General features: G+C 39.3%; 1 protein-coding gene across 1 annotated transcript in view; it reads left to right on the top strand.

Annotated features, from left to right (window-relative positions):
* The window catches only part of ttc39a (tetratricopeptide repeat domain 39A), an 88683-nt gene that overhangs the window by 30251 nt on the left and 45955 nt on the right, over positions 1-12477 (top strand). The window contains exons 3-4 of the mRNA XM_048539482.2: positions 4799-4930; positions 10282-10358. Of these exons, the coding sequence (XP_048395439.1) occupies positions 4799-4930; positions 10282-10358 (209 nt within the window). The remainder of the gene's footprint in view (positions 1-4798; positions 4931-10281; positions 10359-12477) is intronic.

Genomic DNA, 12477 nt, shown 5'->3' with positions numbered 1-12477 from the left:
CAACTATTTTCCATATCTAATTCTAGAGGAAAAGCACTCCGGCAGAGCCACAAAGGAAACTACAAGTTCCACCAGCTCTGTTTCTTCCCACACTGTCATTTGAAATCATATTGTGGTGTTATTCTAAGTCAGCACTGCCCTTATAATATGCCAGCCATGAAAAATTGCATGTGAAATGTAACCGTACGAATTACGTCTTGCTTCTCAAAGATGCAAAAATAGTGGAGATGGCATTTGAGCACTTTGTGTTAAATTCTATGTTTGCAAGAAAATTGGACTGTCAGATGGTGTAACATTTTATCCTTTGTTCTTGGAATGTTTTCCTTTCAGAAGTTTGCAAACATTTATTTAGACAGTATTTGCGAAACAGGGCAGTCAGAAGCTTTCCACATTTATAGGTTCTGAACAGGTTTTTTTCTTAAAAAGCCCTTTTATTGCGACCTTCTTCCTCCCTAGACTATTAACTCTCCAAATTAAACTGCCAAGGCCATTAACCCAAGATATCATTGCCCCAATATTAGCTTAAAATGCTGCAAACCATCCTTGCACTTAGAATGACAGGAAAGGAAAGTTCAAATGCAGCAATAAAATGCTATGGATTGTTCCACTTCTTCTCAAGGTAAATATCAAACAATTGCAAATGCATTACAGTTTGAAATGGAAAGAATAGAATGAGCAATTTTAAATTCTTACTAAACTTTCTGACCCATTAGGTTATTTTAAAAATCTTGTCATTATGGTTGGAGTTTCAAATAAAATCTAAGTATTTATTTAATGTGTCATTTATAAATATTCTAAGTCTAGAATTATGAGATGCTTCCCCATCCTTAATCACCATAAGCCTTCATTCATCCCACTTCCAAATCTGTGACATCAATGATTTAGAATGATAAATACAGCTGTAAGTTCCCCTTCAAATTACACAATAGTTTGGTGTGGAACTTTATCATTGTTCCTTCATTGTTACTGGATCGCAAACCTGAAACTCCCTCCTTAACCGCTGTCTGATGTACCCTTGCATGGACTGCAAGAACTCCAGGCAGCTGCACAGCATCGTTTTTGAGCATTATAGAGGTGCAACAAATGCTGGCCTCATCATAAAACCCCTGAATGAATTAATATAAAATGCCTCTACCTGTATAATTGGAAGAAATGGCTTCCATTCCTTTAACTTCACCTGATAAAAGTCTGATAAATAAGCTGGCAAGTAAGTTTGAACAGTCACCAGGTGCTAGAAATTACTGACATGCATTTAACAAAACAAAATAGATAAATACACAAAGGAAAAAGGGATATAATGTTATTGCTAATAGGGTTAGACAAAGAGGAGTAGAATGAGACTTTATATAGAACATAAACTAAAATTCATTGCATCATCAGATTAGTAATCAATTATCTAAATCAGTCAATATCAACCTAAGAAATAATACTTTTACTTAGGTGAGCAAGAGCATTGCATTTCCTTGTTGGGTTTGGAGCTTGTTCTCCATTAGTTGAGGCATATGTTCCCATTGCACAGAAGATTGAAAGTTCTCAAATCGCTGCAACGGATGCAGGAATGAGATGGTGTTACAGGTTGGATGCCTACATAATTCAGAGAAAGGTTGCCTCCAGTAGAGAAGAATAAGAACGTGATAGCCCTCCTGAAAAGCATTTATCTACCCTTTATAGGAGTATGTAAAAGAAAAATCAAGGGAACTTAATTTTTGGAGCCCGAGACCCTAAGTAAGTGGATGTTTTTAGGAGCTCATGTCTATATTTAAAAATTATAGTTATCTGGACATCTGGATTGAAAAGGAATTGCGCTCAGCTCAAATTGTGACCCACCTGTTAATTACTGAAGTCAAATATTTAATGCGTTCTGAAAAGCACCTGTTTTTCTGGAAATCAAGTGACTTTGGAGAAGCGGATAAGTATGGTTTTCAAGATGAGAGGGGACTCGTTGCTGCAATTACAGGGGGAATACAAATCTGGCCTTGTAGAGGGCTCTTCTACCCTCTTCCCTGGATCCCTGTAAATCTTTTCTGTTGAATAGGAAGATTTGGCAGGATCTTGGCCAAATGTTGATGAAACAGGATTAGATCAGTTTCGGATATCTGGTCAATGCAGACGTGTTGGATCGAAGGGTCTGTTTTTGTGCTGTATCATTGTGACTCTATTGCTCAGTCCATTGAGTATAGGAATTGGCACATCATGTTGAGGTTATAGAAGATATCGGTGAGGGCACTTTTGGAGTACTATCTACAGTTTTGGTCGTCCTGCTTTAGGAAGGATATTATTGAATTGGAGAGGGTTCAAAAAAGACTTAACTGGATGTTGCTGGAAGGTTTGAGTTATTAGGAGAGGCTCAATAGGCTGGGGCATTTTTCACTGGAGCAATGGACATTGAGGGGTGACCTTTTATAGAGGCTCATAAAACCACAAGGAGCAGAGATAAGTTGAATAGCAAAAGCCTTTTCCCAAGGGTAGGGGAGTTCAAGAATAGGGGGTATATTTTTAAGGTGAGAGAGGAAAGATTTAAAAGGGACTTGAGCAACTTTCTCACAGGGTGGGTCATGTGCAGAATGAACAGCCAGAGTAGATGCATGTATACTTACAATATTTTAAAAGACATTTGGACAGATACATGAATAGAAAGTTTTAAAGGGATAAGGGCCAAATGCAGGCAAGCGGGACGAGTTTAGTTTAGGAAACTTGCTCGGCATGGACGAGTTGGACTGAGGGATCCGTTTCTGTGCTGTATGACTCTGACTAGGGGCTGATGTTAACTGATGATTGCTTTAGAATGCTGTCTGATCTTAAACTTCTTCAAAGCAGAATTCTGAATCTCTGGAAATCATCGAAAAATCCACAATGTCTTCTGAAGACTCTCTTTCTCCCTTAGATGCCTCTGGGAACTTGCTGTATTTTCCAAACGCCAGTATTTCTGTCCATCTGGTAAATCTGAAGTAGTTCACTCTGACGAATTGTCAACAACTTGATTGGAATCAGAGCTGGACATTTGTCATCAATCTACAACTGTTGCCAGTTCAGCTTTGTTAACAGGAATTATCCATGGCCATAAGAAGTTATCATATTTTATCTGTTGTTTCCAGATGTTTGATCCATTTGGGTTGTTTTCTTTTCACCCATCACCTGTGCAGTGACTTGTTTCTGTTGTGTGATTACACGTGTGAAAGAGATTAGGTGGATATAGTTTTAATTCTGCTTCATCATTTAGATGTTGATCAGCAGTTGTCACTTTAAGAATATATTTATTCACAAACTAATTTGTGTTCACTAAACAAGACTCATGTTTTAATAATACTGAGGTGACGTAATTGACCATTTTTAATAATTGAATCAACACATGTACATTAATGGTGGGGCTTGATTCCTCCTATCACAGTTGTAACAGTGTAACAGATCTTATTATTTGAAAGAGAGTGAGGTGGGGGTGGGGGGGGGGTTCTTCTAGTGTCCTAATCAATATTTATCCTTCAGACAAGAGAAATTTGCTGGTTGTTAATCTCATTGCTCATTTGGAACCTGACTCTCTGTATAAAGTGGCTGCCTTACCATTCTGACATGTTTGCCATGTCTCGTGCTTATGAAATGGTGCTGTGCAAATGTGAGTTTATGATTCACAAGAAAAAGCTTGTTTCTTTACCAAGTACAAAATCGGACATGTTCAGAAGTGCTTCCAGTGTGTGATTTGTGAATTATGTCTTGCAGACAATAATTATTATTTCACACCTTGTATAAAATTCTGTCATGAACATTGTCTGACTGCATAATTATAGATGATAATAGATTTTAAAAATCAACATTTTTATTAAGTAAATATTGAAAAGTATAGTGTTGCACTTTTAAATATTGTACTTCCATTCTGTAGAATCTCAGAGATCACACAAGATGGCTTTTATAGGAGCACAGGAAAAAGAAATAGGAGTAGCTGTTTGGCTTCCTGAATCTGCCTGCTGTGCATCAGTTTAAATCTGCCTCCACTGTATTCACTGGTAGAGCATTTCAGTTCCGAATGACTTGTGTGAAAAAGTTGTTCTTTTATGTCACCAATTATCTTTTAAATGCGTGCATTTTTGTTTTGGATCCCCTCATTGATGGCAACATTTTATCCCTATATTTTGTAATCAAACCCCAACATGATTTTGAATACCCCAACATGATTTTGAATACCCATAACAAATCTACTCCTTTGATTTGCTGTGGAAGTGAATGGAGTCTGCTCTCAACCAGTAGTTCAATTGCAAGAAATTTTCCTCCTCCATGTATGAGGATAAAATATAAACTGATGACATTTATGTGGCAAGCTCGTGGCAAAGCAAAAATCTTCATGTGGCTCTTTATCAATGTGTAGACATTTCTTAAAAAACAAGATGACTTGTGCTGTGAGTGATATCATTACCTAGTCTTTTTGTACATTTCTTTTTATACACAAATCAGTAAACAAAATTAATTCAAGGTTTTTGGAAAACTGGACAACTGGTGCCATCAATGTTATAACTATAGATTGCTGTCAGTGCTGCAAGAAAATATCTTATTTGGTATGTTTAGACACTGAAACCTTTTGCACCCCATTTTGAGTGTTTTTAATCATTTAATTAGTTTCAGTATTAAAAAGTCTCCTATAAATTCAATTTCTTACACTAGTATTTTTATTTGACAAAATGTTTTGTCTTGTTAACTACATTACTTAATGAAAACTCTTGCATTTGTTTTTCTCTTCCTCGCCAAAATGACTGGCTTAATTGGAACAGACTGTATCCATGTATTTGTATCATTTTCTAATATTTTACAGAGCCAAAGACAGCATGTACCATTCTCTGACTTATGCCACAATATTGGAAATGCAAGCTATGATGACCTTTGAACCTGAAGATATTACTGTTGCTGGCAACACTATGAAAGATGCCCAGATTGTCTGCGAAAAGCAAGTTGTCTGCCTTTTTAAATTTAGAAATATGTAGTTATTTATGAATATATAGGAGAAAATAAAATTGATTTAATTGAATGATTTATATCTCATTATATCTAATATTCTGACTTCAAATACCAAGAGAAAGGATTCACATTTGTTAGTTGGCCCCATAGTAAAGCTAAGTATAGCAAAGGAGAACTTTCAAGTTGTTTCTATGAAAGTCATAAATGTATATTTGTAAGTCTTTGTGGATATAATATGCAACTTTACAACTTCCACAAAACATAACGGTGAAGAAGATTTCCAGTCTTATTACAGGGCAATGCACATAAAGGCTCCAGCTGCTGAAACAACAGTCAGTATCAGGAGCAGAGGGAAGATACCTATTTCATTGGGTGAACTCGACATGAGAATTACATGGTGGATTTGCTCTTCAGCTGGAGCTGTTCTCTCAAATTCTGTTCCCTTGTCTTTGACACTTCACTTTAATATTGCTCAGAAATAGTAGGAATTGCTGATGCTGGTGTCAGAAATAACAATGTGTAGAGCTGGAGGAACATAAGAGGCCAGGCAGCATCAGAGGAGCAAGAAGGCTGACGTTTCGGGTTGGGACCCTTCTTCTGAAGAAAGGTGCAGACCCTCAACATCAGCTTTCCTGCTCCTGCGTTCCTCCAGCCCCACACCTTGTCTACTTTAGTATTGTTCCTATGTCATACGACAGGTTTCTTCTTCTATGACATTTTTTCACATGTGCTTCAACAACCACTTGTGATGAACCGTCCATGTTATAATAACATTGTGTACACAATTACACCTTCCAACCTCCAGTGTATTTTCTCATCATTTTCAACTTGTGCTCCCTTGTTACTGCTTCACCAAGAAGTTAAAGACTAGTTTTCTCCTAAGGATGCACTACACTTCCCACTTTCAGCATGGGTCTCACAATAAACCACTGCGACCACAACAAGCAACTTAATTCCATGTCCCAGTGTCACGCAGTCTGACTGGTTGATATGATGCTGTTTACCAGACCAGGATCACGTATGTCCATTCAGTAAATTTCTAATCACTGAACAAAGATGAACATGTTAAACTGTAAGAAGTTTCTAACACTAACATTGCTCCAAGAACCAAGCACCCAAATTTTATGCAAGGTCATTTTTGAAGAACTTTTGCTACAGTGTAAGTCTATTAAAATACTTTGGAGTTGTAATGGCAAGTTCCTGAAGCATCTTGATGTGCACCATCATCAGCATTGTCCGATATATCCACCCAATTTATGGCATAATTGAAGCATCTTGCAGCAGAATTCATCTTGGACCGCACCCTACACTGAGCTAGTGCAAAATTTATCCTCCACCTCTGGTCTGGTTGCATTAGCGGTGTCTGAGTGGTGCCAGGTCAAATGAGAGGGCCACTCTGATTGCAGTGGTGTTGGCCTTGCTTCCTGTACAATGTGCTGTGTCTGAGAAGGCAACATTTCTGGTGAACTGAAAGGGTATCAAAAAGGGAACAGTTGAGGTGAGGAGGAAAAGGTGGAAAACAAGATGTTCATAGTTTTCCGGATTAGTAGCATGCACGTCAATCGCAGATAGGGTGAGGGTGAACTAGAAGTTGAGAAAGAGCTTTGGCAGGAATATGGCCATTATCCCTTCTATCGGAAGGATATTGTTAAATTTGAGAAGGTGCGAAACAATTTATAGGAATGTTGCTGGGACTGTAGGGTTTTTGTGTTGTAAGGAGAGGCTGAATTGGCTGGGGCTTTTTTCCGTGGAACATCAAAGGCTGAGGGGTGACCTTTCTAGAGGTTTATAAAATCATGAGGAGCATGGATAGGGTGAAAAGCCAATATATTTTTTCTTGGGTGGGGGAATCCAAAACTAAGCATATGTTTACAGTCAGAAGGGAAAGATTTACAAAAGACCTGAAGGCTAACTTTTTCACTCAGAGGGTGGTGCGTGTTTAGAATGAGCTGCCAGTGGAAGTGATTGCAGCAGGTACAATTACAACATTTAAAAGGCATCTGTTAGATATGTGAAAAGGAAAGGTTTAGAGGGATGTGAGCCAAATGCTGGCAAATGGGACTAGGCCAGATTGGGATATCTGGTTGGCGCGGATGAGTTGGACCGAAGGGTCTGTTTCCATGTTGTTTGACTATCCACAAAGTATCCTCAGTGTTCTTAATGATGCTGTGTGCAATTGCATTGTTGGGGGTTGGGGTGACTTTTGGGGCCTACAGGACCAAAAATATCACTGGTAGATGACTTAATTAGGTCAGAGGTTTTGCTTTTCTGCTTCCTATTTAGAGATTAACTTAGCATTGTGTTTGTGGCTGATCAGGGCTGACACCATCCCTTGGGGGGTTCCATTTGTAACAGACTCGCATGCCCTGAAACTTCAGTAAAACATCCTATAATTTCAGATTACCTGTATAATAAAACTGGTGCATGAGAATCTCATGACTGCCTGAGTAACTCAGGACCAGCAAGAGTGCCTATTGTGCAGTAGCCCTGGGGACTTGGATGTATGGAACAGGGTTCCAGGTGAAGGAAGAAGGAAGACAGTCGAGTTGAGGACATAGATGATTGAAGAGGGAAGGGTCTGGCATGGAGTACGGTCCAGGCAGTGGGAACAGTCAGTCAATGTAAGAAATTGAGCTTAAAATTCCCCACGTATGGCTCAACCTCACCGAGTTCTTCACTCAGAGTTCTTAACAGGACTTGGTGTTGACCTACATTTCAGTTATCTCTGTTGAGAATGTGATTTTTGGCAATGTCTGTTGCAGTCTGGAGAAGGTTGGGACAGCTGAGCTATAAATATGTGCTAAACATTAAGGTTTTAGCTTCTGACTAAGCAAATCTCAGCAGATAATAATGATATACCACATGAATAAGGTGAAATCATTGTCATTTGAAATATTTACAAGTGAACTTTTAAATTTAAAAGACCTTCTTACCAGCTTTATGCTCCTCATCGAGTTTTATATTATTGGCAAGCGTTGGAGAGCAAAGTTGTGGCTGTGATGAATCATGTGGGAACTGGCAAAAAGAGATAGGACACAGATATCACTTCCAATTTGCCATCAAGCACAGAGCACCCATGATTAAAATTCCAACCAAGGTCTCTGCTAGTCCTGTGAGCCCCACCTCCTTCATAGAGCTCTTGAGATACAGCCATCTTTGTAGTCTACTGGGTCTGATCTTGCTTCTGTTTCTCAGTTGCTTTCACTTGCAAAATGTGTGTTAAGAATGTTAGCTGAACTGCACTGTGATTTGAGTGATTTGCTGTAGCTGAAGACCTATGGAGGCAGTGAGAAGCTATCAGAATGTATATCTGTGTAAAGGTGAGGTAGTGTATTTCAATATTAGATGGTAGGCCTGACTATCAGATACTGATGCAAGATAAAGATAAGGGTGTAGGGCGTTGATCTGCAGGAAATGGCATACGAACATGCATTTCTTAATTTTAGATACTCGACTGAGTTTCTTAGTTGTCTTCTGGCTCTGTTGCCAACAGAAATTGGCCGTCTGCTCCCAGTCTCCTCTGTAGATTATCTTTTGATGGCCTCCTGGCCCCTTGTGGGTCCATAACACCTTTTTTTGGTGGTAGTCAACCTATAACATACCCTCGATTCAATTCTCTGCATTGCTTTTCCATTTTCTTTCTTTGGAATCATAATAATAGCATTCAGAAGAAGCTTCCTGAAATTCATAGCATGTGCCTCTTAAAAGGGAAGCAATCTTTAAGAGCACCTGATGTCATCAGCAAACGCGACTTGGCTTTCTGCTGAGTACGAAGGCAGTCAGCATGACACATGTTTGGTCCAATAATTTATGGAGATAAGGTAGCAGCATTCAATTTTCTTTCTAGTTACCTCCGGTGACATAGGATGGTCATGATGGTGACCTCTGTTCTTAAATAAAGGTGCAATTTAATTTTTAGCCCATAAACCTGTTATCTCCACAATATTATTTAAAAATAGTGGAGCTGGATGAATACAGCAGGCCAGGCAGCGTCAGAAGAGCAGGAAAGCTGATGTTTTGGGTCCTGATCTGAAACATCAGTTTTCCTGCTCTTCTGATGCTGCTTGGCCTGCTGTGGCATCCAGCTCCACACCGTGTTATCTCAGACTCCGGTATCAGCATGATTTAAAAATATCCATGATTTAAAGATACTCTACTGAAAGAAGATTGAGTTTAAACCCTTTCAGGTGTCAGACTGCACAGTTACAGACATAGAAAAGTACAGCACAGTACAGGCCCTTCGGCCCATGATGTTGTGCCGTGGAATAATCCTAATCCAAAAATAAAATAACCTAACCTACATTCCCCTCAATTCACTGCTGTCCATGTGCATGTCCAGTAGTCGCTAAATGTCACTAATGACTCTGCTTCCACGACTACCACTGGCAAAGTATTCCGTGCGTTCACAACTCTCTTATTGCACCAGAGTAATGAATGAAACCTTTTGATTTAGTACATTCTTCGATTATTAAATATAGTTATTGGCCATATCTCCTTTTATTCCAATTTGAGCTTTAGTCTACACTGAAATTAATTTAGTATTTAAAAGGTCTCTTTATCAGCATATCACACATAACAGGCAAAACTCCTAGTGTTCCCTTAATTAAATTGTGAGAGTACAACTCAAAAAGTCAATTAATGTATCAGACTCAAGATGTAAAGTTAAGTTCTTCAACAAGCATCACTGCTCAAATCTCGGGCATTGTGGCAGAAATCAGACCAAATAATTAAAATCAGTAAATTAAGAAAATAGATAATTGCAATATGTCTCATTGAGTACAGGTATGTTGTGTGTTTGTACAAGCATAGCAGACTGTCACTTTAAGGGTCCAGTCACATGTAGTAATAGTAGCATCATCGTCCATTTTGGGCAGGAGAGTTTGCTGTCTACGCTTGCCTCCTGTAGAATAAACATCTCCATAATAAAGCTTTGCCCTCCTGATCCTTCTTGGAACTGAAGTGCTTTTGACGTTTAGTTTTATGGGCTTGGTGAAAATGTTATAGTAGCACAAACTGTACCTTCAGCATAAAGAGTGTGAAAAGAACATGTTCCCCTCCATTGTCACATCCATAGGGCAGTAACCCGACTTAATTTTTCTGCTTATAACAAGGTGTACAGCTGGATGAACACAGCAGGCTAAGCAACGTCAGAGGAGCAGGAAGGCTGACGTTTCAGGCCTGGACCCTTTTTCAGAAGGCGTCTAGGCCCGAAATGTCAGCCTTCCTGCTCCTCTGATGCTGTTTGGCTTGCTGTGTTCATCCAGCTGTACACCTTGTTATCTCAGATTCTCCAACATCTGCAGTTCCTACTATCTCTGAAATAATTTTTCTGCTTGTTAGATTTCGGAAGAAGACGACTGTTGTGAACTCAATCAACAGTTTGATGAATAGGCATGCTGCAGAACAATTTACTGAAGGTTAGTATAGTGTATTAGAATTTATTGTTTTATCCTTCACTAGTTCCTTTACCCTCCTATCTGCCTTGTGATGTAAAATCCAGCCATTAATGAGGTGAGCCTGGGTGGTGAATATGCAGGCTGTCAGTTTTTGTACAGCTTTAACTACTCAGGATGCTGCTTTTGTTGACTTGTGAATTTGGAACACATAAATCTTTCTGGGTCATCAAATTTTCCCTATTCCAAATATAATTATTATTAAAATGGTACACAAAGCCACTCAACTTCCTAAGCAATTAAGGAATTAAATATTTTGGCTTGGCAAGATTTTTGCATGTAAAATTTTCTCTTGTTAAACAGCAAATAATTCACATCCAAATTATTGCAATGGTTTATTGAATTTTTTTCCTTTTGACTTTCTCGTTTTACCTGGTGTCAGCACAGTGCAAGTTGATCACCTCAATTCTAACCTCTGTGTTTAAGTCTTTCCCCATAGCACTAGAGCCCATGGTTTTGGGGATAGTACATTAGCATGGGTGGAGGATTGGCTAACTAATACAAGAGTTGGGATAAAAGAGGCATTTTTGGAATGGAATTCTGTAACTAGTAGAGAGCCAGAAGGATCAGTTATTTGTATTGCTCACTTTGACAGAAGTGAATGTACTGTTTCTCTGTCTGCTAAATAGATAGGAAAGCCAGTAATGAGAATGAGATCAAGAGTCTAAGTGAAGGGCAAAAAGTTGACATGTAATATAATGTAGGAAAATACATGGTTACGCAGTTTGGAAGGGAGAATAGAAGTGTGGAATATTATTTAGATGGGAAATAGCACAGAAAGCTGCAGCACAGAGGGATTGGGGGTCTGAGTGCATGAAGGGTAAAAAAAACTACCATCCAACTAAGACGGAAGGAAGAGACTGTTGGCCTGTATGCCCCATTTCCTTTCAAAGAAAACCGGGAAGCCTTAATAAGTCTATACAAGGCACTAGTCAGACCACAGCTGGAATGCTGTAAACAGTTTTGGACCCTTACCTCAGGAAGGAATAATAGCATTGGAGGCAGTCCATAGAATGTTCAGGAATTTGCTGAGCGGGAAGGTACAGAAAGCTGGGCTTGTATTAATTGGTAGTTAGTTAGAAAACGAGAGGAGATTTTATTGAAACACACAAGGTTGTATATGGTAGATTTGGAGAGGTTGTTTCTACTTGTGGGAGAGTCTAGGACCAGAGGGAATACATACTCTGAGAATGGGGTTGCTCATTTAAGATAGTGATAAGGCAGAATTTCTTCTGAGTCTCGTGAATCCATGCAATCTTTACTGTAGAGGGTTGTCAAGCCTCAGTCATTAAGTATATATAAGCTGAGATTGACAGATTTTTGATAAAGAAAGTACGTGGGGATAAGGGAGAAATGTGGAGGTTTTAAAAAAAAAATTGCTTGTGGATCGTAGGTGTTGCTGGCTGGCCAGCATTTATTGCCCATCTCTAGCTGCCTTTGAACAGAGTGGCTTGTGTGGGCATTTTGAGAATCAGTCACACTGCTGTAGATCTGGGTCACATGCAGGTCAGACCAGGTGAGCTTGGCAGACTTCCTTCCCTGCAGGGCATTAGTGAGCCTGACAGGCTTTTCCAACAATCAACAATGGTTTCATAATCATCAGTAGATTCTGCAGACCATTAGCTGAGTTTCTGGGTAAGTAGTCCAACGATAATACCACTAGGCTATCAGGTTGAGGAGTATCAGTTCAGTTATGTTCTCGTTGAATGGCAGAACTGACTCAGTGCTCCAAATGGTTGTCTTATGGTCTAACCCTCCCCAACAGCATGAGCAAATCTCCCTGCAAGGATATTTGCCTTGATCTTGTTCAGTTGTGGACTCGGATTGTGCAACTCCCACTTTCCCCAGAACTGGCTCTGCTGCCACAGAATTTTGATGCTCTCCCACCAATGCCAGCTTTCTAGCTACATGATCAGTTGCTCCATTTTCCAAATTCTGTGCTCACTAGTACATGGAACTGGGAGTAATCATGAGAGTACTGCTTTCAACATCTGCCTTTCAATCTCCAACCGAACTTTCTCAAATCTGCTTTCAGAGCCTTATCACCATTTCTCCATAAGTGATTGGAACCAACTTGTATTAC

This window comes from Stegostoma tigrinum, chromosome 8, assembly GCF_030684315.1.
Source record: "Stegostoma tigrinum isolate sSteTig4 chromosome 8, sSteTig4.hap1, whole genome shotgun sequence".
In the NCBI taxonomy this organism is placed as follows: Eukaryota; Metazoa; Chordata; class Chondrichthyes; order Orectolobiformes; family Stegostomatidae; genus Stegostoma; species Stegostoma tigrinum.
The sequence above is the reverse complement of the archived record's forward strand: the minus strand, read 5'-3'. Positions and strand labels throughout refer to the sequence as shown.